At 48.3% G+C, this 27,230-nt stretch overlaps 1 protein-coding gene across 2 annotated transcripts; it reads right to left on the bottom strand.

Moving 5' to 3' along the window:
- Positions 1-11,065: 11,065 nt before the first annotated feature.
- Positions 11,066-25,755, bottom strand: RD3 (RD3 regulator of GUCY2D). 2 transcript variants are annotated; one of them, XR_002807941.2, is made up of 4 exons: positions 25,451-25,753; positions 15,351-15,830; positions 12,756-13,527; positions 11,066-12,295 (listed from the first exon to the last, which is right to left on the bottom strand). XR_002807941.2 is itself a non-coding variant. In XM_001915659.5 (3 exons), the coding sequence occupies exons 2-3, from the start codon at positions 15,644-15,646 to the stop codon at positions 13,236-13,238; spliced, it is 588 nt and encodes a 195-aa protein (XP_001915694.1). In that variant the 5' UTR covers positions 15,647-15,830; positions 25,451-25,755; the 3' UTR covers positions 11,066-13,235. The 2 variants fall into 2 exon arrangements, 1 of the variants encoding a protein (XP_001915694.1); XM_001915659.5 differs by having other exon boundaries at positions 11,066-13,527; positions 25,451-25,755.
- Positions 25,756-27,230: the final 1,475 nt, after the last annotated feature.

Here is a 27,230-nt window from a genome sequence, read left to right as displayed (position 1 = left end):
GTATTTGGCACATGTTTTCTCTAAAATGAATGAAGTGAGCTTGTCACTCCAAGGAAATCATCTGACTGTATTTGTTGTCCATGATAAAATTCGATCTCTCAAGGAAAAATCCAAATTTTGGAAAACTTGTATCCACTAGTCATTTTCCTTCTTTTTCTTACATCATGAGTTTAATAGTTTCCCCAAACTTAACGACTTTTCTGATGAGATTAGTAGTGATATTAATGAATAGGAATTCTTTTTATCGTATCGTTAAACGAGTTAACTTTTGGAAAATCTGCATAATTCATAGAGCAATATTTTTCAGATAACCAATGCATGATGTTACAAAATCATTCATGGGTGAAAGAGTCATTTAAAGTGCAGGATAAACTAATGGATTTTAGTGTAATGGAGCATGAAAATCATTGATATGATTTCAGATTCCACACTGCAACTCTTTTTTGGTCTCTGAATTGTAGACAATTTATGTTTTTTTTTTTTTATTTTTTGCATTGTTTTTTTTTTAATTTAATAGACAGTTTATTTTTTTAAATTGTGGTAAGATATACGTAACAGGAAATTTACCATTTTGGTCATTTTCAAGTGTACAGTTGAGTGACTAAGTCTATTCACATTGTTGTGCAACCATCACCACTATCCATCTCCAGAACTTTTTCATCGTCTCAGGCTGAAACTCTGTGTCCATTAAACAAAACTCCCCATTCCCCTCTCCCCCAAGGATCTGAAAAATCTTTTAAAACACTTTTCTCTTTTCTAACTACACATCTGTGTGAGGCTGGATTTTCTTCAGATACTTCAATTAGGACAACTTATCACAATAGATGGAATGCAGAAGCTGATGTAAGAAGTCATCCATATTAGTTTCCTATTACTGTGTAACGAATCCTCGCAACCATAGCAGCTTAAAACAATAGCCATTTATCATCACTTTCCACCGGTCAGGAGTCTGGGTCCAGAGGGCCTTTCCAGGGTCTTTGCTCAGGTCTCACAAGGCTCAAGTCAAGATATCAGCCAGGGGAGCAATTTCATCTGAGGCTCAGAGGTCCTCATCCAAGCACACTGGTTGGATGGTCACTGGCAGAATTCAGTGCCTTGGAGTTGTAGCATCAAAGTCCCTACTTTCTGGCTACCTGTTGGCCAGGACTGCTTTCAGCGACCAGAAGCCAGCCACCAGTCCTCGCCACATGACAACGTGGGTCCTTGGCTGTCACAACATTGCGGCCTACTTCTCCAAAGCCAGCAAGAAAATCTCACTCCAGTCTGCTATGATGGAGTCCTGTATAACACAATGCAATCGCGGGAGTGACTATATAGTCAGCTTCGCCGGATTCTTTTAGCTACAAGCAAGTCACGTGTTCTCCTTCCCTCCCTCAACTCCTTAGAGGTCCCCTTAGGGCGTGTGCATCACTCCAGACATTAAAGAGATGTGCCAAAATGTAAAACAATGCCACTTTTCTCACTGTGTAAAAATATATATAATTTAAAGCGTGTTATTCATGCTAATATGTAATGGGTTTCTGCACACATAGTAGGTGTCCCACCACAATTTTAAATGAATTGGTAAAGAATTATATTTTTCAACTTTAGTTTCTAATATAGTAAATATTGATAGATATAGCCCATATAAACAACAGCTCTTGGGGCTCTTTAATAAGTTTTAAGAGTGTAAAGTGTCCTAAGACCAAAAATATGAGAACAGTTAATGTAATAAATCCTAGTGGAAAACCATTTATAAACACCAAACAGCTGGGATTTTCCAAATGCTTTCTGTGACTCACAGAAATACATTTTACATTGTGATCCAGTGTACGTATATATATATATATATATATATATACATTTATGCATATATAACCAAGGCAAAAGTTCCACAAATAATACTTATTCTTATGTGTAGTACACACTAGTTTCTACTCTATTGCATTTCTTTTAAAAATTCCTAGTCGCAGTCCAGTACATTGATTTCATAAACCACTCAACCACAGGTCAGGACCCGAAGTCTGAAAATCCTGGGTGATCATTAGAACCACTTGAAAAGCTTTTAAAAATACAGATTTCCAGGGCTAAGTACTACTTACCCCTCAGTGAACAGGAAAGAGGAAGGAAGGATGAATTTATGGTTCTCCTTCCTTGGGGTGCTGCTATACGGACAGGCTGGGGTTGATATTCTTCTGGGGATTAAGCGATTCTGGCCATCAAAGGAGTGAGTCATGAGAGGTACAAATTCTGGGTTCTTCAGCAATAAGTTATCCTAAGCGGAAATGTCTCCAGGCCCAGAGAAGGTGTTATGAAACGCCTGGCACGGTGCTCCTGGCCACTGTGAGTTTGCTGAGCTGTTCTAGTGGGTAGGATGGTGCTGGGAAAGAAGCAGTTTTCCAGGAATCAAGAGAACTAGGTTCAAGTCACTGCCGGAGAGGCAGGGAGGACTCTGCAGCCGGGGAGGAGGGGTCTAGTATACTAGTGACTCTCTTTACGACCTTGGGCAAATCACAAACTGCCTAAACCTCTGCCTCCTTACCTGTCAAGTGGGGATAAAAATACCTGGCTCTCCGTGTTGTTTGTGAGGATAGAAGGAGGTAATGCGTGCCCTGTGCTCAGTATGTGTCTGCACACGTACGTAGTAGGTGTCCCGTGATGGTAGGTCGTTTCTTGCTGCTCTGGCCAGCGATTTGCTGTTAGAAGTTGGGCAAGCCACTTAGCTCCCAGGCACACTGGAAATGATGCCACTGCCTAGCCTACCTCCCAGGGTTGGCTCATCTGTTCACCCCCACAACAGCAGCATGTAAATATTATTACTCAAATGAGAAAACTGAGACTCAGCAAGGTTAAATATCTGGGCCGAGGTCACACAGCCCATAGATGACATAGGGGTCCCACTTCTGCAGCTGGGAGAGTATGCAGTGCTGCAGCAGCTGCTGCCCAGGCCTCTCAGCTTGCTGGGTGAACTTGCTGAGGGGGCGCCTGGCTGCCTCCGCCTGGGGAGGAACATTGCACTGTTCATCCCACAGCCAGCAGGATGGACTCTCTGGCTGAGCCTCCTGTGACCACCAGGGGGTCTTCAACCCGCCTTCTGCCAATGAGAAGGAGCTCAGTTCCCGAGACTGGCTTGTGTCTGAAGACATCTTGAAGCCTTGTGGATCAGAGTGTGTCCCAGTGACAGCATCCCCACCCTCCCACTCACCTTTGCCAGCTCCCTCATGGTCTTAAGAAGGGAAGAAAGGGTCAGTAGAGCCCCTTCCCAGACAGTCACTTTCACCTACTGTGTTCCAACTCTCTCCCTCTCTTTTTTTTTTTTTTTTTTTTTGAGGAAGATTAGCCCTGTGCTAACATCTGCTGCCAATCTCCCTCTTCTTTGCTGAGGAACACTGGCCCTGAGCTAACATCCATGCCCATCTTCCTCTACTTTATACGTGGGATGCCTACCACAACATGGCTTTTGCCAAGCGGTGCCGTGTCCACACCCAGGATCCGAACTGGCGAACCCCCAGCCGCCGAGAAGGGGAATGTGCACACTTAACGGCTGCACCACGGGTCCGGCCCCTCTCTCTCTCTTTCCCTCTCTCTCACACACACACATACACACACACACAGCCTCATGAATAGTTTCTACAATAAACACCAGATAATTGTCATCCTACACAATTGTATTCTTCCAGGTTTACAAGAAACAGCTCAGATTCCATCATCTTCTCCATCTTTCCAGTTGCTATAAAATGGTATTTGCAGCGTTCTTTATAAGATACATTTCCTCTCATCTCCAAGCATCTCCTGAATGCTGCTAAGCAGAGATGGGAAACATCTACATGATAAACCACCTTACAACCATCTGTCTCTAACATGAGACAACATTAGGCCAATGCAATAGCTCCACGGTGCCTTTGCCTCCTGTTGAGATGAAGTCCTACAGGCATGCATTAGATTCAGACAGTTTCAAATGCGACAGCAGAGAATTCCCGAGTCCCCCAGAAAGAGTAACCCAGAACAGTGGTTCTCAGGCTTGGCTGCACGATGGAATCCCCTGGAGACTTTTAGAAAAACTGATGCCTAGATCCCATGCTGCATTTCTGATTTATTGAGTCTGGAGTGCAGCTGGGCGCCAGAATATTTAAAAGCTTCCCCGATGATCCAGTGTGCAGCCAAGCTTGAGAACCACAGATCTAAAAGATCAGGCTCAAGAGCAATGATTAAAGATCTGGGTCTGGATATTCCAGACGAGGAAGGTGACGAATGCTCTTCTGTGTGTTCCATCGACTTTCTGTTATCTGTACTAATTGAGCGGAAGACTGTCACAGACAACGGTCAGATCTTAAATTTGAAAGTTCCTTTATGGTTTGCAAAGCATTTGATCTTATTTTTACCTCGCCACAAGCCTGGGAGGCAGGCAGCACAGCTATGCTTATTTGATAGAGGAGGAAAAGGAGCTCAGAGAGCTGAATGATTTGGAAAGATATAAGTGGGAGAACCATTTTGTGAGAATCATATCCCAGAATTTTCAGCAGCCCAAAAGCCCAAACAATTTTATCGGCACTGCTAAACTCTTTTCTCCCCACTGAAGCACAGCAAAATCTGTTCATGGGTAAAGGATAGGAAACCCTTTAAGAGAAGGTGGAGTGGCAGAGAGAAAACCAACCAAAATGAAAAGTTCTTCAGATAGCAGATAATGGTGAGCCAGCTTCCTACTAGGGAGAACGAGCAGCTGTTTTATATTTTTGTATGTGTGTCTACACCTGAGCAGGAGGTTGATATGGCAACAGAGGGTTAGACAGACGAGGGAACTTTCTAGCTTTCTTATCCATGAGACTGTCAGCTGGAGCCTTATATGTGGCCTGTGAAGTAAAGTAAAGTGGCGTTGGGGGGAGCCTCTGTGAATTACCTTGATATGAGATTGAAGGTAATATTAAGTTCTTTGAAAGAACTAAGATGATAGTACGATAGTCGGTAATAAGGAAAACCATTTTAATATTAAGCTATACAGATTTTCAAAGAGTAAATCTTTTGGACCTGTGAATATTTTAGGTTGCTCTCTTATTCAGAGCTACAGTAAATAGGAAGCTGATATTTTGTGGGGCCAACATGTATTTTCCCATCCACTGTCTTTTAGCATCTGCACCCTTGCCCTTCACTTCCTGTGGTCCTAATGGGGCTGCAATCTGGTGCCCCGGGCCCTCAGATGGGCTCACGATCCCCCAGCAATAACTGGTCCGGGGTGGCACGCATTTCAAGCAGGGCCACTCATGGTGTATGTTGGTTACAGATCTGCAACCCCAGCATCTGCAAAGGTCACCCCCCAAATCTCTGTGGTTTAACAAATAGATGTGTATTTGTTATCCACATAAGTCCAAGGTGCCCTTCCATATGGTCATTCAGGGGCCCAGGCTCCCTCCATCTTGTGGCTCCACTCTCTTTTTGGACTTCAGAGTCTTCTCTATGAAGCCAGCAAACGGAGCAAGAGGAGAGAGAGTCACTTTTGGGAGGTTTGTATGGGCCAAGCCCGAAGGGGAGCCTTTCACATCTGCTCAGATTCCGTCGGCCAAACTCACTCACGTGGCCGCTCCCGAGGCAGGGAGGCTGAAATGCCAGCTGATGCAGAAGGAAGAAGCAGGTTTGGTGACCAACTAGCCAGGCTCTGCCCCAAGGCCTTTCTCTGGAATTGGTATATGGATGTTGGGAGTGCTAAACGGGGGTCCTGACAGCCTGGGGCACCAGCAGCCATCTTTCCTGGCTGCAAAGGGGGACTGTGACCACCCTAGAAGAAAAGTAAACCACCACACAGAGGGAGGCAGAGCTAGGAAATGGAGAGAGAAGGAGAGAGAGAGGAAAAAGAGGAACAGGAGGAGGAGGAAAGGAGAAAAAGGAGGGGGAGGAGGCGGAGGGGGAGGAGAAAGAGCATATTCCACTGGATGAAGTCCTTGGTCAGCAATGACCCTGGACTTGCCAGTTATGGGTGCCGTCAGAGCCAGCTACGTAATTTGCAGCTACAAAAGTGCAAAATTAAATTTGGAGCCCTTTGTTAAAAAGTTATTAAAAATTTCAAGATGGTAACAGTAAAGCATTAAACCAAGTCTGGGGCCTTTCTGAGCTTGGGGCCCCGTGTGACTGCACAGGTCACACACCTGTCGATGCAAATAATCCACAATCAATCTATAAATCAGAATTTGGGTGCGTTTATTATGAGCAAATTCTGAGGAGTATAGCCTGGGGGGGCTTCCTTCCTGGGGGAAGGAAGCACACCCAAGAAGTGGGGTGTACAGAGTGGTTATATACTGTCTTGGAACAAAGAGCGTATGTCACATAAGAATGTCTCTTTTACTACTGTCACAAGATCCTTAGTGACCCAGCAGGTCGGTTGTCAAGAGGTGAGAACAGCACGTCAGTAATTAATCCTAGGTTTCTAGGAAGAGATGCTTATCCTTCAGGAAATTCCAACATGGGGGGAAGCCACATCCTTATCTTTAAGGGCATCATTCTTGGCTTTGGGACATTGTACATGTTTAAAGCAGATATACAGTACATGCTCAACAGGCCCCACCAGGCCCTTTTGGAAAAACAAGTTCAGGCCAAATTAGTTTTAAACCAAATGGCTTCCTCATATAATCCAATATATCCTATTGCTTGTCATTTATTTATCACACTTATGAAGCTGGCCCTGGGGGTCACAAAGGCCCTTTGGTGCTTCTGCCAGTTCAATCTGAGTTTCTCTCAGCAGCAACTAAAAACTCCTGATTCATACAACAGCATTGCCCTGGACTCTGTGCCAAAGAGATTATAAACCCTCCGATTTTGGAAATTATAATAAATCTGCAGTGTGCTTATGAGTCCTGGCATGGAGCTCTGTATACAGTGGATGTCAATAAGTGTCGATTAAGTCGGTCTTGCCTGGAGGCAGGAGTCAGGGCCAGGCTGAGCTCTGGAGGTTTGTCCTGGTTCTAGGATTCTATGAATTTGCTGCAAGATGTACATGTCTTTTGGCAAAAGATATGTCCCCCTAGAATTTGTGTATACTTTAGTGTTTTGTAAACTAAATCCTATTTTCAGTGCTTACCCATTGAAGAACTTTGTGGGGAATCATTTTGCCAGGTCAAGAAAAGTTCCTTTCAAAAGTACACATTCTCCAAAATCCGTTTGCTTAAAGTGAGGGACATGCAAGCTGTCACCTAACCCCCTGTTCTCAGTCCCCCCAATAAACACCTGCTCTAACAGCAGTCGCCAAGGGTCCAGCCCTGCCCCAGGACCTCTGCACACTGCCCAGCCCTCGCCTCCAGACAAAATCAAGGTTTCACCAAAGAGGGTGACTCACACATGCACCCCATTTATGGACCCTGATGGAGTCATTGGGTGAGGTGGCCCTCTGGGGCTTCCCTTAGGGAAATGTTCCCCGTCATTGGGTTCTGAGGCCCAGGAAGAGTGAATTTAAGCATTTATGACTATCTGCCCTGACCGGAGTTGGTCTAGGCCCGAGCACAGGGAAAGGACAGTATTCCCTGGAGTCGTTCCACCTCTCTCTCCACAGAGAAGCTGTTTCTAGGGAGGTCAAAATGCTAATCAGAAGTGTTTCTCTCAAGGTTCACATTGAACAAAGAAAGGCACCAGCAAAATAAGGGATTCTAGCAATCTGGATTCATTTGGAGACCACACACACCAGGGTCATTTTTACCAAAAGTGCCCTTGGGAAATCCCACCGCCTCCAGGAAGCCTTCCAGAGTAATTCAGAGAAGAGCCAAAAGCTCAGTGTTGTCTTATCCGGCTGGATCACTTACAGGTGACCACACCCCTGCCCCATCTCCTCTGTGATTACTACACGTACAGGTGCTCAGCAAATATTTGATGAATGAACGAATGAATGAATGAATGAATTCTTAAGGAGTGTGTTGACCATTCACCATGTGCCAGGCACATCTTGGGAGATACAAACTGAAACCAGACATGGACCCTGGTCTCACAGAGCTTACAGTCTGATGAATGATATAGATACATCACGAATGTCTCGATGTTCAATCACAGCTGCACCCTGCCCGGCTGGGGTAAGCGCCAAGTTGATGTCCACAGGCACCCATCCCTTAAGCACAATGTAAAGTACCTATTGTGTGCCCAGAAGAAAGAGATGCAGAGACGAAAGACGTGCTTAAGCTCTTAAGGATTTCACAAACTACTGGCGGCAGTGAACAGTGGGGAGGGGGCGGGAATGAACAGATAACCACGTATATTTACATCACTGTGTGGTAAGCACAGGATGTGGATTTTTCGGGCTCTTCTGAGGGCGCATAAGGATCTACAATGCCGAGATGCAGTGTAGCAGGTGGAAGGAGCCCAGGCTTCCGAGGCAGGCCATTGCCTGTAACCTGAGACAAGACAATGCACCTCCCGTCAGGGTCAAGATCAAATGAAACAAGGTGGGTGAAAGCACTTTGTAAATTGTAAAGTACCATTCAAACAAATGTTAAGGAGTCAAATTGTAAAGTACCATTAATACAGGAATTTTCTTGATGAGAAAGCCATTTCTGTCCACGGCAACATAGTTGGACTGGCTTATTTGGATGAAAGATGTATTTCTCCCGTCCCTTTTGCTCTTTGGAGCAGCTTCTCTGCCTCATGGCTTGATTTCTTTTCTAGTACGGAGAGGCTGACCTCACTGTATGCCCTCTGTCCTGGGTTCCGGGGCCTAGACCTTTAGAGGAGCCTAGCAGAGGCCCCAGCCTGCAGCAGGGGCCAGAAGCGGCTTCTAAGCTGTTAGCCTCAGCACTCAGCTGACACGGAGAGGAACGGCTTGTTCCTGGAATGGAATTCTCCCCGCAGCAGATCCCAGCTGGGAGGGGAGACCCGGCTGGAGAACTTCAAAGCCGGACTGCGGGGCTGTGGGAACGTTGCATCTGTTCCAGCAAAGGAACTGTAACTGGAATCAAACCAAAAACAATCAAATGTGCTAGAAAACACTCCAGCCTCCATCGTCTCGTGAATTCCCTTCTCAGTAACGTAAAAACTCTTGAAGATCTTTAGAAACCTCAAAAAATCATTGTGCTGCTTTTGACTTGAATATGATAAAGCCATGATTTTTGGTAAATGTTCTGATTTTTAGATTAGCACTACTAAATAAAATAATACTAATCTAATACGATATGTAACAATATGAAAACAAACAGATGCCCATTTCCCCATTTAACAAATGATGCCACGTGTTAAATTAATTTAACATAACTGTCTAAAAGTGTCTTGTCAATGAATACGTTTTGAGATAACATACTGTGTTTTGTTGGGGAGCCAAATGCATATGAAGACAGACTGAATTTCACTACATGTTGAACGATGGCATCAAAAACAGACATAAACATTTTCATTACCTACTAACGGAATTCTGGAGATTCCCCCTGAGTTATTTTGACAAACTTTAATGTTTTGTTTCTAAATGGCAAGAAAAGAGGAGAAGGTTTTAGGTTGCTCTTAGCAAGCATATCTCAGAAAATAAAACACATAGACATGGACAGTATTTTCATCAAATGAAAAGTCAAATTAGATATATTGTCACTATTGATTTTTAACGTTACTTTTCAAGGGATTAGAGAATCTTAGTGGCTGTGGAAGAATTTTAATCAAACATAACAAGGATCTGAGTAAAGAGCATCTTTAGGCTAATTTGCAGAATTATTATCATTTATGTGCAGCCATAACTTACTGCGTACTGACACTAACCTTCCACAAGCACTCTAAGTTTAAACAAAACGTCAATATCGACTATAGTGGAGCCATTTTAAAATGGAGTTGGAGCCACCTTTCCAGAGAAACCGCCTTGCTGTCTTGAAACTTGGACTGGCCCAAAGTGACAATTGTTTTACAAGCAAGTGTTTGAGAAGTCGGCAGGAGAACCGACATCCTGATCACAAAGACTGGGGATAGCGGACTTTCTGAAGAGAGAATCAATAGCCAATCAATGTTTAGCCAAGACTAGCTCTCTGCCTCCAACTCCAGTTAAAATTCTTTGTAATACAATTTCCCTTCTTTGCCTTTAAAAGCCACTGACTTTTACCCCCTTGCAGGACACTATTTGGGTTTCTACCTGACTCTGGGCTCCTTGAATTGCAATTCTTTGACCAGATAAATGCTTCGCCTCTTAAACTGGTTTCTCTTTTTGTAGGCTGACAAATACTTCATTGTGGAATTAAATAAACACACTATGACCCAGTACCAAAAAAAATTACAACTTTCTTGTCAATGTGTGGGGCTTGATTCAATCCTCAAAGAAATAAACTGCAAAAATCATTTGTTGGAAATAGGGAAATTTAAATGTGGACTGGGTATTAGCTGATATTAAGAAATTACTGCTAAGAGGGCTGGCCGTGTGGCCCAGTGGTTAAGTTCACACACTCTGCTTTGGCGACCTGGGGTTTGCTGGTTTGGATCCTGGGCGTGGACCTACACACTGCTCATCAAGCCATGCTGTGGCAGCATCCCACATAGAAGAGCTAGTCCGACCTGCTACTAGGATATGCAACTATGTGCTGGGGCTTTGGGGAGAAAAAAAACTGGGAAGATTGGCAACAGATGTTGGCTCGAGGACAATCTTTCTCACCAAAAAGCATTAAAAAAAATTGGTGATATTTTATCTTCCTCAAGTATTAAAAAAAAAATTACTGCTATTTTGTTGGGAGTGATATTACTGTACTGTAGTTACATAGGAAAATTTCCTTATTCCTTTGCAGTGCATACTGAAGTATTCGGGGTGATAGGTCATGATGTCTGGGATTTATTTTAAAATACTTCACACAAAAATAAATAAAGCAAATATGGCAAAATGTTATAACTATTAAGCACTGGGGATGGGCATATGGGGATTCCCTACACTTTTCCCTCTACTTTTCTGTGTGTTTGAAAATTTTCATAACAAGTAAAAAAAAACCCCAAAAATCCACAAAGTGAAATAAAATGTGACCTGTTGTCCAACGCCCACTGGCTCCCTCTAGTGGCTAATGGTGTCCAGCTGCATGCAAATAGAAGCCCAGGCGAGTCTTGAGCGTGCCCAATCCGCCCCCTCCAACTGCCACCAGCACTATCACACACTCACAGGAGGCTCTTAAACTCTTTTGTTCTTTTATTTGTTGCTATTGGGTTTTTAAAACTAGAAATTGAGGCGGACATCATTACTCTCTTTAACGACCGAAATTCAAAGGAGCAACTCTTGGCCCTTCGAAAGTTTTAGCACCACCAATTGGTATTTGCTGCCAAAGGGCATCCGGCATCTGAGGCTGGCAGCTTCTGTCTGCCTTGACGGAGGTGGACAGCGAAGGTTTTCATGGGCGGCCAGGTTCTTAAAAAAGAACATGATGTTGAAAGCCTCAGGTCTTCTCTTGGGGGAGAATAGGTACATGCAGGGTGGTGCGGAAGGAGGAAAACAGTAGACATTCTCTCAACCGAACTCCTCTGAACGCCCCCAGGATGACCTTGACACTCCATTCCCTCAGAAAACATGCTGACCACACCCAGGGTGCCCAGAAAGCTCACAGAGAGTCGATCGTTTCTAGCTCTCCCCAACACTTTTGCCCCTACCAACTGAGTTGTCTGCTTACCAAGGCTCGCTTCTGTTTGTTTCAGACCTTGTTTAGGATGGTTGTTCTCACTGTTATGATTAAAGTACACACGAGTTCTACACAAACCTAAGTGTAGAACTCCCATCAGACAACCCACACATGTCATGAAAAAGGGAACACAGCTTGGACCTACATTAAAAGTTTGGCAATCAAATGAACTTTTTTATGTCATAAAGTACATAAGATGTTTAAGGTGTATATTTTTATTTAAGTGATTCTCAACTTTTATCGATTATGTTAATGAGTCAATCAACTCCTTTATCTTGACAGTGTTGGATAAGAGGTTTTCCACCATTCCATGATTCTCTGTCTAGATCTGAGTGAAAATAATCCAAAACGAGATCATTAAAAAAAATTTTTTTTTCCACCAAACTTGGTCAGAGAATACATGATTCTCCCCCTGCTGACTTATCTCCTCCTGGCATCTTATATAGACTAATATTGAGATCCACTTGTATTTTCTGAGCCTGCATTGATAGTTGGGGGCACTATCCCCATGCTACCCTCCCCACACCCTGCTTCAGCCCAGTGTGTGGGGAGGCCACCTGGCCTTCCAGATTGGCCATGGGTGATGCACACATTGGAGAATCCACATGCCCATCACCAAGGTCGAACTGTGTTAGAGATGGAAGGAGAGTGAACACTGTAGGGAGACTCTTCTCGAACATTTCACTCAGGTGCCTTGAAGTCAGTTAGAGATTTGGGCATCCCTTTCTCTGTGGAAAACCAAACAGCAGTCATGATCAGAAGCAGAAGAGACCCTGAAATCAGAAAGCTGGGCTCTCCAGAGCAGCAAGTCAGAAGACCTTGAAGTTTAGTCTCTGGAATGAGCTACTAGGGACTGACCACCTCCCACGTGAGGACACTAAGAGCAGTCTACCTCCACCCCCAGCTACCTTAGACCCCCATGCCGATGCCAAGAGGTGGGTCAGACTACAGGCAGTTGGAGACATAGCCCTTGGACCTGTCCCTTCATAGCCCAGGGCTCAAGGACTCAGGGGCAGAGACTATGCATACAGGAACAGCCTCACTGCCCACGGGGATCTGGCTGCATTTTAAGGTGGAAGAAGCCTGGCCCTCTCTGAGCCTCAATTTCCTCATTCACTAGTGGAGGATAGTGGACCTAGTGATCTCTGTGGTGCTTACAGCTCCACCACCCATGAAGCTGTGACTCACCTGCAGGGGTGGGACAGCCAGTCACCTGCAGAGAATGGACACTACTCAACAGGTCCCTCATCATTCCTCAGGGAGAGCGGGTGAATGGGACATCCCGGAAGTTGGGATGAGAGCCCAGGTCTTGGCAAAGAGGCAGAGCAGCTCTTTCCCTTCCAGACAGAAGCAGAAGACGGGATGGGGCTGTGGTCTGTGTGCCAAGACCCTGGATCTCCGTGAGGCAGGGAAGGGGCTGCTCCAGCCATCTGTGCAGGGGAGGGAGGGGACCCCACTGCATCTCCAAGCCCGGACTCTGGGCCTGGTGGCAAGTGGGAGAGGGTGGGTGGAGAGGGGTTGCTCCATCTTACAGAAGTGGCGTGGGAGGGGGCCGCCTCTGTGGTCTCCTCATCAGGGTCGAGGGGGGAGGTTCCAGGACCGGGGACCAGTCACCGGCCTATCATGCCCTCCCACAGGTGGCTCGGCTCCTGGGCAGGGGAGGGTGGCTCAGTCCTCTTTGGGCGCCCGGAACTCGGGCATGCTCCAGGCCCGGGGCGGCGGCGGCGTGTCCCGCTCCACGTCCTCCGAGATGGTCCGGATGTCACTGGCGAAAGGGGAGATGCGCGCGCGCGTCTTGAAGGTGCCCAGGCTGCCGCGGGGCCGCAGGCTCCACTGCCGCGTCAACTTGTGGGCCTCCTCCTCCTGCTTCATCCTCTCCAGGACTTCCTGCAGCACCGAGCGGAAGAGCCGGGCCACCTCCTGCACCTCGGGCTCGAGCTCCGCCATCAGTTGCCGGAACCTGGGCGCAGAGAGGGAGAGGCCCCATGGGGCGAGTCACCCGGACGTGGCACGTGGCCGGTGCATCCCGTGGTCAATTCCCATTTCCTCCACTTCCCCACTTCTCCCCAAGTGAATCAGGAACCACGCCACCTCCCTATTGCTCCAGCCCATCTTAAGTTCAAATCTCAGCTCTGCCGCTTCTGGCCTCCGTGAGCCTCCGCTTCCTCATCTGTAAACTGGGGTCATAGCTTCCTCTTTGTGAGGTTTAATGAGCTCACATAACGTAAAGATCCTGGCGTTCGCTTCAGGTTATGATGCCAGAGTAGTAAGGGGAGCCCCCTGCTACGCCCGCCTTACAGACGTGAGGCTTTCTGACTCACCCTCTCCCACTCCTCTGCCCACTGGCCAGAGGGAGCGCTCTGAAATGTGGATCTGATTATGTCACCGCCCTGTGATACTCCTACTGTAGCTCTGCACCACCTCCTGAGTGAGGGTGAGCTGTATGGCCATGCACTCCAGGTCCCATGCCACTCGCCCCACCCCCCCATCAGGCTGCGCTCCAGCCAGGAAGAATCACATGTGGTCCCCCACAGCCCAGGTTCTCCTGGGTCCCTGTGTGTGTCCTAAGCCATTTCCTCTGCCGTTAAAATGCCTTTGCTTAGAGCTCAAGAACGAACGACAGTTAGCAAGGCCATTTAATACCTGGTTTCCTCCACCATATATATTAGTGTCAGTATTTCTCAAACTTTCCAGCAGTGACATGAGACAGGAAATGTGACAGGACAATCATTACCATATGTGTGTTCCCAGCCTCCCCCTCATTTATGAGGTTTGGTTTGCCAGCTTAGAGTCGCTTATCAGCACCACCCCCCATGACTCACCCCACCCCTGTCCCCAGGATGCTTCTAGAACTAGATAGGGGCCTTCCATGGTATAGAATGAGCAAAATGGGGGGAGGGTAAGATTCTCAGCCTGGAGGAAGAAGGGGGAACCGGGTTAAAAAGACTACAAAATCTAAAGGAGTGTAGATAGGACTGGAGAAGAAGGAGTTCTTAAGGGGAATTTCGAAGAAAAATGTGTAACAGTGGTGACATCCATTGGTTAAAGAGATGGGTGAGGGAAGATGTGGGGAAACTAAGGGGGGATTTTAAAGTCTTTTTTGGTGGATTTATATTCCACTGCTAGTGTTTGAGAAATACGGTTAAAGAACTTGAGATACTTTTGAAATTATTTTCAGATGTTGGATTATGCTTCTTTGATTTCAAACATGAATCCAACTGAGACGGGACCATGTGGGTCACAGCTTTATTAAGGTTACATTTATATTCAGGGACATAGTTGTACCCAAGCTCTAAATCTCTAAATGTTCAGTGCTCAGGGCTCTGAACTCTTCTCTCTCTCACACACACACACACACACTCACACTCCTCAGGCAAGCTAGTATGAAAGATAGTGTGAAATAGAATAATTGAGAAGCCAGTTTTGGAGACGTGATCTGGGAAAACCTCTCTAAGAAGGTAACATGGAAAATGAACTGATGGAGGAGGAGCCAGCTATGTTAAAATCCAGGAGAACAGCAACCCAGGCAGGGAGCTCAAAGGCCTTGGCTTCCCTCCTATAGAAACTCATGTGCCTCCAGGAGCCGCCCCCTGCCTCCCTTTGAACCCCCAGCCCGCCTGGTGTTCCACAACTTCTTTCAGATTCCTGCTCCTGCCTTGCTCCTGCTAACAGATAACTGGGTCATCCAGCCTCCTGGCTCCAGTCCTGGTGGCCTCAGGCCCCTGCCATTGCAGCCACCCTCCCTGGAGCCTGCAGCCCAACAGTTGGTCCCCGTGCCAGTACCTGAGGATGGCCGGCCCACAGTAGGATGGGTGGATCTTGGCGCAGACACCCTCTAGCTGCAGCCGCTCCCCAGGGCTGAGGTCGTAGGCGGGCCGGGGCGCACTGGCCAGCCAGCTGTAGTCCACCCCGGTGCAGATCTTTCTGACCGCATTGCTGCGCTCCCGCTGCTGCCGCTCAGCCTCTCGCATCTGCCCCGCCAGCTCCATCATGAGGGTCTCCAGCACCATCTCCGCCGGGCTCCGGGACGACAGCCGCGGGGGGGCCTCATTCCATCGGAGCCATGGGATGAGGGACATTGCCCCCCAGGCCCTGCTGAGACGGGGCAGGAGTGTGTCTTCCTTGGGCCCCTCTGTCGGTTAGGGTGGGGTGAGTAAGCGGGAGGGAGGAGAGCTGGGACCCAAGTGGGAAGAACTGCTTCACCCTCACAGCTGGGTGGCCTCAAGTGAGTTGCTTAACCTCTCTGAGCAATCATTTCTAATTCTGTAAGACAAGATAGAGCTGTTGTGAGAAGCAGTTGTGAATAAACTTGGGACACTCTGAACACCACATAAAAGTAAGATTCTCTCATGGTTATAAAGATCCCTAAAGCATCCGGATGACTGAGCCCAGAGAAACTGCCTCCTGAATGTCTGCTAACCCCAAACAAAGCAAGAAAAAGACTGTATACGGCTGAGCACAAACTTATTGCTAGGAGTTAAAGAGAAAAAAATACACACGCACACATTGGAAACAGGTGATACAACCCGTGTCAGCCTAATAGGAAAACACCCTGAGTTCCTAAATGCCCCAGCCTGTTGCTGGAGGAAGCTTAGACTTGTATGGGGTTGACATTATCTGGCAAAAGATATAACTTACCCACCATTCATTCATCCATCATTCATTCACTTATTCATAAGTAGGAGTCAAGCACTGTGTACACATCTGTGGAAGAGCACAATTGGGAAAGAACCTAAGGGACCCTGCTCCCCAGCAGAGACAGGACGTGAGTAAACACCACAACAGTGGTAGAAAAAAGTAAAGGTGACTGGTGAGGCACAGAGTCAGTATGGATGGGGGAGAAATGGAGGGACTCTAGGTGATGAAAGGCTCACAGAAGGCTTTGTGGGTGAGAGCAGGCTTGGGGTGAGTGTGGGCTTCAGACACACAGACTGATGGAGAAGGTGTCACAGGTGTAGGACCCCACCCTGGTACAAGGTGAGATGTGTGCAAGGAGCATCCGGTGCAAGACCCTAACTCATCATCGTACTCCCACAGGGTCCTGTTCAAATATGGGTTTGGTGAATGATTGACTGACTAGATGAATGAACAGATGGATGGATGGATAGACGACGGATGGATGGATGAATGGATGGATGGATGGATGGATGGGTGAATAAGCTGCCATCTCAGGCGTGCCCCGCTGCCTGTCAGAAGTGGGTTTATACCTCTGACAACAGTGAATTTGAGCACCATTCCTGGGCTAAAACCTGAAGTGGCTATTCAGGGTGCCCCACCTCCCCTTTTGATGCCTTTTCCTCCTCCAAGGAGCTCCCCCTTCCATGCACTGATGGCTGTCTTCCTGCCTAGACTCTGGATGCAGAGAAAAGATTCTATGAACTCAGTCTCAACAACGTGGCTGTGAGACGTGTCACCTCCTGAGGACATGCACATTTTTAGGCAGCCCTCCCACCACCCTGCACTCACAATGCTTAGCCCAGAGAAATGATTTGTTAATGCTGGAGAGTCAGACACCAATGGGAAAATTGTTGTGGGGTAGCAGTAGCCTTCTGGAGTGCACAGATCAAACCTCCCACTTCCCCAGGGAGACTTGAACAACCAGTTCCCTCAGCAATCAGCATAACTGGGAAATCTCAACATTTTCATCCTCCACTTAGCCTAAGCCTATCACACTGGGGGCCTCAGATTACACCCGGACTCCTTCCTGGGAGGTTTGGAGGGAAGGAAGGACCATGAGACCCTGATCTTGGGGGTAAGGAGTAATTAGGATCTTTTCTTCTCCCTTAAGTGCTTCATGAGTCCAGACTAATGAGGTCAGGCAGCAGTGTGGGGAGGCGGTGGGGGATAGAGATGGGCTGTGTTCTGTCCTGAGAGCTGTGAGCACCAGAAGCCTCCCCCTAAGGCCAAGGGATTCAGTCAGTTCAGGCAAAACGAGACATCGTCACTGAACGTTTCCTTTCCTGGAGCATCTGTGTTTTTAAAAGTACACAGGTCAGGTTGATGCTTAACACCAAAAGAGGGAATGGGGTCATTTCAGGTGTTCAATCAAGCCCACTGAAGGTACTCCGGGTATGAAGGGGTCAGCAGTTCCCGCAGGGGCATCTGACTATGCTGGGCCTTTTCACAGCTCCATCCTTTGTCAGTGTCCCTCCTTCTGCCTCGAGACTTAGTTCTAGGGTCAGCTCTCCTCTGAAGCTTTCCTGCCCCTCCCACCTCACAGGTAGGGGTGACCACGCTCTACCTTGTACGCTGTACAGACATTTTTCATAGTGCCAGGAACACTTTATGGAGCATGGCTATCTACCTGCCCCCACACTGTGTATCCTATTTGGGCAGGCAGGGTGCCCTATGGATCTTTCCATCCCTGGCGCTGGGTAGTAGTGCAGAAAGTGCTTGATAGATGCCAAACAAATGAGTGAATAAAGGAATGAGTAGATGAACAAAAGAATAAATGATGAATAAATTATGGTTACGTCGTTACGGCTGCATCAAGGAGCAAGACCCACAGATCTGACCCACTCTGAATAAAAGAGCATTTGTTGGAAGCCATTGGAAGACAGTCTCTCCTCTGGCCCCCATGGCTCTGCACTCCCCGTCACTCAGAGATCCCTCCAAGATCCCATGAGACCTGACAGGGGCCTGGGCAGCCCCTCTACTTAGTCATCAAGGGAAGGGCTGTGTGTGTCCCTGTAACAGAGCTGACTTTCTGTTCTATCCTTAAGGTGGTCTTTAGGGGCTTAAGTACTGTAAACTTTACTGAAAATATTACCTGAGGATGAGATATTGGGCTGAGAGTGGTGGGGTCAGAGGTCACATGAGATCCCCCTGCCAGAATGATGCCCACCTCTCCTTGCCACTGAGCCTCACCCTATGACACCTCGAAACCTGGACCTGACCCTCATTCCCCAGGAAGACTTCTTTGGTTGACTCCCCTCAACCACCCACCCCAAAATGCCCCCACTATCACTAGACCACACTGCTCCTGCCCCTGAATGCCTGGCACCCAACCCTGAGCTTCATCAGCTTGGAAGATGATTGAATGAGGAACAGACTGGTGAGGCTTGAGGCAGAGGGATGTGATGCCCTTGAACAATCTCCTAATATAACCTGCCACATACTCTCTCCCCCGAGAGCACCCTCAACCACCTGTCACATCCCTACTGACTGACCCTAACCCTAACTACGCCCAACCCACTGGAGGCTTCCCAACCCAGCTCTGCAACCACTCCGTTCTGTGGAAATGATCATTCCTTGGTTTCCATTAGACCACACTCCTTGGTCTACTCCTATCTGTGTCTACCTCCTGCCTTGGTCTACTCCTGCCTTGGTATACCCCTATCTTGGTCTTCCTCCTACCTTGGTCTACCCCTGCCTTGGTCTACCCCTACCGTGGTCTACTCCTACTTTGGTCTTCCTCCTACCTTGGTCTACCCCTGCCTTGGTCTACCCCTACCGTGGTCTACTCCTACTTTGGTCTTCCTCCTACCTTGGTCTACCCCTGCCTTGGTCTACCCCTGCCTTTATCTTCCTCCTACCTTGGTCTACCCCTGCCTTGGTCTACCTCCTACCTTGGTCTTCCTCCTACCTTGGTCTACTCTTACCTTTGTCTACCTCCTACCTTGGTCTACTCCTACCTTAGTCTGCCTCCTACCTTGGTCTACTCCTACCTTGGTCTACCTTCTGAAGACTCCCTCTAGAGCCCTTGTGGATGCCCCTCCTCTGGCCATCCTTGGATTGTGGCTGTTCCCCAGGGCTCTGTTCAAGTCGTCTCCTCATTTTAATCACCCTCATCCTTTCACACATTTCCAATTGTTGCCTCAATGTTGATAGTTCCCAAGTTGAAATCCATAACCCAGTGGTCTTTGTAGCTCCATATCAGGGTGGGCACCTTCCCTTGACAGTTCCACTTGCACCTTCAACTCAAAGCTCCCCATCGGCTGCTGCTCCTCCCAGATCCCCAGCTTGGCAGTGGGCATAATCTAGTTGCCCAAACTGATGCACCATCCTTGTCTCATCCCTTTGCCTCATCTGTCAAATCTTGTATCCAATTCCTGTTGATTCTCACAAATTTAAGTATTATGATTTTCCCAAATCTGTTCACTCTCTCTCTCTCTCCATTAGTTCAAGCCTTGACCATCTGCCAGATATATTAAGCTGCTGCCTTCTAACTGGCAACCCAGGGCTGATCCTTCCAATCCAATGTCTGCTGTTTTCTTTTTAGTGTGGTAAAAAAAAAATAACATAAAATTTACCATCTGAAGCATTTTTAAATGTACAGTACAGTAGTGTTAACTTATTACACTTTATTATGCAGCAGAGCTCTAGAACTTTTTATCTTGCAAAACTAAAACCCTATACCCATTGAACAACAGTTTCCACTCTATTTTCTTGAGTGTGATTTTTCTAAAGCATAAATCTGACCACTATTTTGTTTTCCTTAGACCATAGCACAGTGCATGGGATCTGTGAGCTGTACAAGGGCCTGTCACCCCCGTACCCCCTAAAAAGTTTCATTGGCTTCAAAATAGAAATAGAAATCTGCAAAATTGAAATTAATAAGTTAGTGGTAATTCCAAATCAGAGTTATAAAACTCCTTTCAAATTTTTTGTTAAAAAATATATGTAATGTGGAGGGGCTGGCCCCCTGGCCAAGTGGTTAAGTTCGCGCGCTCCGCTGCAGGCGGCCCAGTGTTTCGTTGGTTCGAATCCTGGGTGCGGACGTGGCACTGTTCATCAGACCACAGCGTCCCACATGCCACAACTAGAAGGACCCACAACGAAGAATATACAACTATGTACCGGGGGGATTTGGGGAGAAAAAGGAAAAAAATAAAATCTTAAATATATATATATATATATATATATATATATATATGTAATGTGGATTCATTTGATGATGTTTGATGTGATATGGGGTGGGGCCTCCAATAACAAAAGCGTCTAGGCTTGTGAACATCTTTAAATCACCCTATATGGAAGCCCTGGGATGCTTAAAGAATTTCAGTGGTTCCCAACTGTCCTCAAGACCAAACTCAAACCCCTTAATGTGGCTTCCAGACCCTTTATCAAGTGACTCCTACTTAGTCCTCAGCTTCATCTCTCCCCAAACTTCCGCTTCCCCTAGTCTTCCCCAACCTGCTCCCTCACTCCGTTCCCCTAACGTGCCCTCCTCTCTCTTCCTTTTAGGCTTTTGCACACACCTGGAACACTGTCTTTTTCTTTTTTCTTTACTGAGGTATAATTGACATATAACATTACCTTAGTTTCAGGTGTACAACATAATGATTCGCTATTTGTATATATTGTGGAATGATCACCACACTAAGTCTAGTTAACATCTGTCACCACACATAGTTAACATTTTTTTTTTCTTGTGGTGGGAACTTTTAAGATCTACTCTCTTAGCAACTTTCAAATATGCAATACAGTATTGTTAACTAGAGTCCATGCTGTTCATTACATCACCAGGACTTATTCATTTTGTAACAGGACATTTGAAGCTTTTGACCCCCTTCACCAATTTCACCCCCTCCCCCCACCTCTGGCAGCCACCAATCTGTTCTCTGTATCTATGAGCTTGAGGTTTTTTAAGATTCCACACATGAGTGAGATCACACGGTTTTTGCTTTCTCTGACTTATTTCACTTAGCATAATGCCCCTCAAGGTCTAGCCATGTGGTTGTGAATGGCAAGATTTCCTTCTTTTTCATGGCTGAATATTATTCCATTATGTGTGTATGTGTATTGTGTATGTGTGTGTGTATATATATGTCTAACATTTTCTTTATCCCTAGAACACTTTTATCTTCTCAATTCCTGAATAAGTCCTAACTCTTAGCTCCTGGTCTGTTCCTTTAGGAGACTCTCTTGACCCTCCCTGACCGGGTTCCAGTGCCTTATATCTCTGCTCCCAGGCTGCTCTGTGCTTACGCCATCATGGCACAGTCACAGCGAACCATGATTGCCTATGTGTGTCACCCCCTCTCCAGACTGAGTGAGAAACTAGGTCTTGTGCATCATCCTACCCAGGACCCAGCACCCAGCAGGCTGTCTGGCCGACAGCAAGTGCTCAATGGATGACTGAAAAGAGGAAGCAAGAGAATGGCTTGGTGATGGAGGGTCCTCCTGTGGCTGGGAGAAACATAGAAGAAAGGGGAGGTGGGAGGCCCTGAAGACAACTTTTGTCTCCAGAATAAATTGGCCTCCAAATACCAAGGCCACTCCAGGCCTGGCCAGGGCACTGGTGCCTGAGCCCACACCGTACATATATATGCAATGAGACTGGGGCGGTGCTGCACATGGAGGCTCACATGCCATACGTCTAAATATCTGTAACTTACAAATTAAGCTAACAAACTATTAAATAAAATATGCTCTGCTTCCTTCCTTGTCAAATATACCTTCATAACAACTTGGAGGGTCATATTCAAACCGAGAATTCTTGGACTCCTCAGCGTCCTTCCCCAGCGGAAGGAGGTGGGGGCTGAGCCAGCTCCTGGCCCTCAGCCTGTCCCCTTCTCTTCTCACACCATGAGGGGCCTTGCAAACATGCGTGGGGACACCCCAGCCTTCACGTCCAAGGCTCATCCACCCCCTTACCAATAGCCACCTTGTTGCCGCCTTCAGACCCAGAGTTGTTCACACTGGTGATGTCGTCCACCCTCGGGAGGCTGGGCCTGTGGATGAGGCCTGCTCAGGCTCTGGAACTGGCGGGTAACTGTCTGGGCAAGGAGTTCTGGATGTCAGCCCACAAGGCCTGATCTAGAGAGGCAGTGACCTCAGAGTGGGCACATCTCCTCAACCCCCTAGACTCTTCACCAAAGGTGGGGTGAAGCCAGAAGAAAGCCAGAGAGTGAGGCCTAAAGTGCAGCCCGGAGAGGGGCCTCTTCCCAGGAGGTTTAAGGCTTATGCTTCCGCCCTGGGTTGTCCTCTAGAGACAGACACACACCCAACGTCAGATGGCAGGGGCTGGGCGGGGTGACCCCACCTGAGTCCTGGGTTCTGTGGGCTCTGAGCTTCTCTAGCCTGGTGGTGGGGTCTCACAGGGACAGGGGTTCTGCATTTTCTCCCCCACATCCCCCGCTCTCCCCCCACAACCCTCCCCAGGGCTGGAGGCTCTGACGGAGATGAGGTTTCTGCCGGAGCTATTTCTGTCTGTGGTGCCAGCTGTTCTCCCAGGGGGCCCTTCAGCAGGTCTGATTAAGTTCTTAAGGGCAAAGGAGCAGGGGAGACACAGAGGGAGGGAGAGCAGGGCAGAGAGGCAGGCGGGCCAGACAGACGCCAGAGATGGTTGGCTTATCCCAGGGCCCCCCCAGGACCCGACCACGGGGGAGACCCTGTGTGAGTCTGTGTTGTGACGGGGCATCTGGGGAAAAACGTCATGGCGGGGTGTGGTCTGATAAAGACGCCCAGAAGATCCATCAGAAGAGTAAGGGTGGTCTTCTCTGGGTGCTTTGCACAGTTGGGATTCTGCCCCTCCCTTGCTCTGGATCAGCCCCGGCAGCGTAAGCTTCAAGGCCCCTCACACTCCTGCTCACTGTTGGGCGTGACAGCACTACGGTGACTCCGGAACCTTCCCGTGAGGGTTGCCTGCTTCCCATTCAGTCAACGGCACCTACAATCTGCCTCCAATGCATGAACATGGATAGAATTCTTGTTTAAAAAAGAAAATTAGGACATTTGGGGAAATTTGAATATGAGCTGGATGTTAGGGAATGAGTGTTGATTTTCTTAGGTATAAAAATGGTGTTATGATTGTAGAGGAATATTGACAAAGAGCCCAATCTTAGGAGGTGGTGCTGAAATGTTCATGGCCGACGCGTGACACTATCTGCAATGTCTTACATTCAAATCGTTCAGAAAATGTTACATGTACACGCACACAGGCACATAGCCGCGGCAAATATGGCAAAATATTAGTAATCATTTTATTTAGGAGGAGTGGTATTTCCATGACACTTTAACGCTGCTTTTCTTGAAATATCATTTATGCTCATCACTGTTAGGAAACCCTGGTATTTGTTAGACCTGCCCTTAGGTTCTATTATTTGACATGTTTGTAAAGAGGTACATGTATTACTATATCTCAGATTGTTTTTAAAAAATATGTCCATAGATGCATTTCAATACAGCTGGTTTCTCTTGAAATCCTGTGCATTCAGAAACATTTTGCTGAGACTGTGTCCACAGGCTTCACAGATTCTCAAAGGGGTCCATGGCACAGAAAGTAAAGAACCTCCTGGCCTGGTGCAAGCGTGACCCCAACGCTGTCCCTGGCCTCACCCCAACCCTGGCTTCTGGGAGAGCTGATCCCCCACCCCCTGGTATGAAGAGAAAGCGTGCATGGTGGTGCCTCAGTTTACCCAGGCGGCAGTAGGAAAGCCCTCCCCAGTTCTACCTCTGCCCTTTGACGTCACTCCCTGGAGCCCTCTCTCTGCTGCTCCCTGCTCTTCCCTGTCTCCTTCCTTTCCGCTTCATTACCCCTTGCACCCCCACGAGCTAGCCCTCCCTTCTACCTATTTTTGAACATCTCTGGGGATAATGTCTTTTCTGTGGCTCCCTGGGAGACACTACCACCAGCTGTGGCTCATTAGATACGCTAGAAAAAACCATCCCCAGGCCTCAAGGACAAGAGGGGTCTGGTTCCAGGCAGTTGGCAGTCGGAGGGGCTCTGACCCCCTGCAGGAGGCGTGAGAGTTTCCCTTTTTGCCAAGGTGCTAACTTCACACATTGCAAATTGACCGTATTATTGGGGTGGGGGGCAATATAGAAAAATAATTAAAGTACTCCACCTAGCAGGTGTGACTCAGCCTGACCTGTGGTCCTCTGCCCACCTGACAAGCACCTGCTCGTCTTTTAGGACCCACCTCAAGCGTCGGCTCCTGCCTGCAGCCTGCCCCTCACCCCCAGACACTGAGGTAGAACGGGGTGTCTGCGGTGCCTGGCATAAGGGCCTACCATCACGGCATTTGTAACAAACACGTTTCTCACTTTTTTGGTTGTTTTTCTCTCTCCCCCATTTGGCTATGAGCTCTGTGAGGGCAAGAGCTGAATTTGTTGAATCTGCTGGCATGCAGTAGGCCCTTGATAAATGGTTCCTGAATGAGGAATGAATGAAGGGCAGCCAGTCCTCCTCATTTTGAGGTAGGGGTGCAACCAGATGGGGTAAGGGCTCAGGTCCAACTGACCACAGGTGGAGGAGGCCGATCCCCAGGGAGCTCTCCCCTGATCCCACGGTTGCAGCTCAGACTTTCCTTCCCGAGCCTGGTCCTCTCCCTGGAGCCCACCCCACACCGCTCTGTCCAGGCCCACTCTCCCAGGCGTGTTACCGGGACTCACAGACATCTCCATGGCCAGGAGGACTGAGGCCCACTCATCGCCCATGTGTTTGGTCACTCTTGTGTCCTGGAGCCTGACTCTGCACCTCGGGCTTAGTAGGTCCTCAAGTCACAGTTCTCGAATCGATGAGAGAATCTGATCTGGGTTTCACCTGGGTCCTCCCCATAAAGCAGAAGGGAAAATGCTGGGGCTGTGTCCTCCCAGACGGCTTGCTGGTTCCAGAGCAGACAAAAGCTATGGCTTCCCATGGGTCCACGAGGCAAGGACCAGGCCACCGCCCGGAGGATCCTGCAGAGTCTGCCCACTCTTGTGGAACAGATGAGGACTGACGGGCCTCCCTGTGGCCATCTGGGCCCTGGACTCAGACTGCTCAATAGGCTGTCCCCAGCCTGCCACAGCCCTGAAAGCTTCTCCCCCCCTAGCCCAACCCTCACCCCCACCCCGCTCCAGCCTCCACCCAGCCTCTGCTCTAACTTCTCAAGGTGCAGCTGCTCTCAGGTTACAAGTGGGGAAGCCACTGTCTCCTGGGGAGATGACCCTCTTACCTGGCTTTCTGAAGTCAGCCTCTGCGGAGGTGAAAGGTCCAGCGAGGGTCCTGTTTTCTGCTTCCCCGTCTGGGAGAAGAGAGTGTCTGGTCTTTTGCGGGAACAGCAGAAAGTCGGCAGCCGCAGGAGGGCAGGGTCGAGGGAAGACTACATCCTAAATGTCTCCTCCTCTTTCTCGCCTGCTGCTGGCTGCCGGCTCATGCTTTTTCCTCTCTTTCCATTTCTCAGAAGTTGTGCTGAGAGCAAACAACACTGACAGGAGAAGGGCTGGTGTTTGTGGAGCGTGTGTGTGCCTGTGTGTGTGTGTGTGTCCCGAGAGGCTCCTCTGATGAACCCCTGAGGCGGAGGCGGGCCTGCTCCTGACCTGCGGTTGCCATGGAGACCCACCTAAGCCTCTTTCACCTCGAGCTGTTTTATCTGTAGAGGGAGCCCGTCTGACCTGACACAGACACCTGAGAAGACCCAGGCGGAGAGGGAACGCCTGCCTCCAGATGGCATCCTCCGCCCCTTCCTCCCCCAGCCATGCTCAGGATGGTGCAAACTGGGGGAGTGAGACTGCACTCCCCGTGCACTCTGCAGAGTTCTGGGTGGACAGTGGGCAGAGGTCTCCAGCTGCCCGGTGGATGGTTCCTGGCCAGAGCTCGCCTCTTTCCACGTCCTCCCTCCATCAGGAGAGGGGTGATGCTGGGTGCCGAAGGCAGGGGCCTGAAAAGGTAGTCTTCCCCTTTGCCTCACCACTTCCTTACCTGTCCTCCTCTTTGCTAATCAAAATTCTCTCAAGGCAAGTTCAAGTGCAGAAAGCTCCTCCAACTTTCTGGAGGAGGGATGAGGCAGAGGAAATAATCCAGGGAGAACAGGGAATGTGGACTGTGAAGTATTGATTTTGAAGTATTTGAGGTACCGTGCAGGGCTGGCAGTAGCCTCCTGTTGCTGTTCTCCGGCATCCCACACTCACACCTGGGCCTCCTGCCAGTCTCCATGTTCTGGACACTCTGTCACTTCAGACTATTCTGGCTACGGGCCATGTGTGGGCCGGCCTGCACCTGACAGACATTCGGGGGCACTGACACAGGTGCTTGTTGCGCTGGGAGGGAACGCAGGGTGCTGCAATGGGTACTGAGCTGCATTATAATAGATTTCGGGTGATGCTGTAACAGGTACCAAGTGATGGAGTGACTTCTGGACACATCGAGTCCAGATTGTGTTAAAAATAAAGCAGAAAACAGCCAAGCAGAAGTTAAACTATGTCTGACGAGCTGACTAGGATAGCTCTCCTGCCTGCCTGCAGATTGTGATTATTTTCCCTGGGTGATGTGCCACTTTGTGCTTGCTCTGTGGCTGGGTTCATTCGGTGCATCTGCCTTCCCTCCCTATCCACCTTCTCAAGCAGGGGTCTTGAGTCTGGAGCTGGGTCATACACTTCTCTTGACCAGTTCAAGCACAACATTGGGTCCCAAACATTGGGAGGGTCACGTGGGCTTGGGAGACTCCCACATCTTGAGCTGAAGCTGACCTCCTCCAACCCACAGTTCTCAAGTGGCCTCTACCCCAGGGCCAGCTAAAGCCAGAACAACCTGAGACAGGTAAGTGGGAGTCCCCACCTCTGAGCATTTCACCATCACCCTGGCGCTTCCCCAAAGGCAGAAATTCTAAGGCATTTCTACATAGGAGGAAGGGAGTAGATGGAAGAAAAGACTCTGCCTTCCTTTTGGGAAAGTTGGTAGAAGTGACAAGGAGAAGGGGCCAGTGACCAAGTCACACACTCATTCATTCAACACGT

The sequence above is a fragment of the Equus caballus genome, chromosome 5, assembly GCF_041296265.1.
Source record: "Equus caballus isolate H_3958 breed thoroughbred chromosome 5, TB-T2T, whole genome shotgun sequence".
In the NCBI taxonomy this organism is placed as follows: domain Eukaryota; kingdom Metazoa; phylum Chordata; class Mammalia; order Perissodactyla; family Equidae; genus Equus; species Equus caballus.
The sequence above is the reverse complement of the archived record's forward strand: the minus strand, read 5'-3'. Positions and strand labels throughout refer to the sequence as shown.

Bases quoted from the DNA above. Each gene is read 5' to 3' on its own strand.
- RD3 (XM_001915659.5), bottom strand. From the start codon at position 15,646: ATGTCCCTCATCCCATGGCTCCGATGGAATGAGGCCCCCCCGCGGCTG. The intron at 13,528-15,350 runs GTACTGGCACGG...CTCTGCGCCCAG, and splicing joins TGTGGGCCGGCCATCCTCAG to GTTCCGGCAACTGATGGCGG.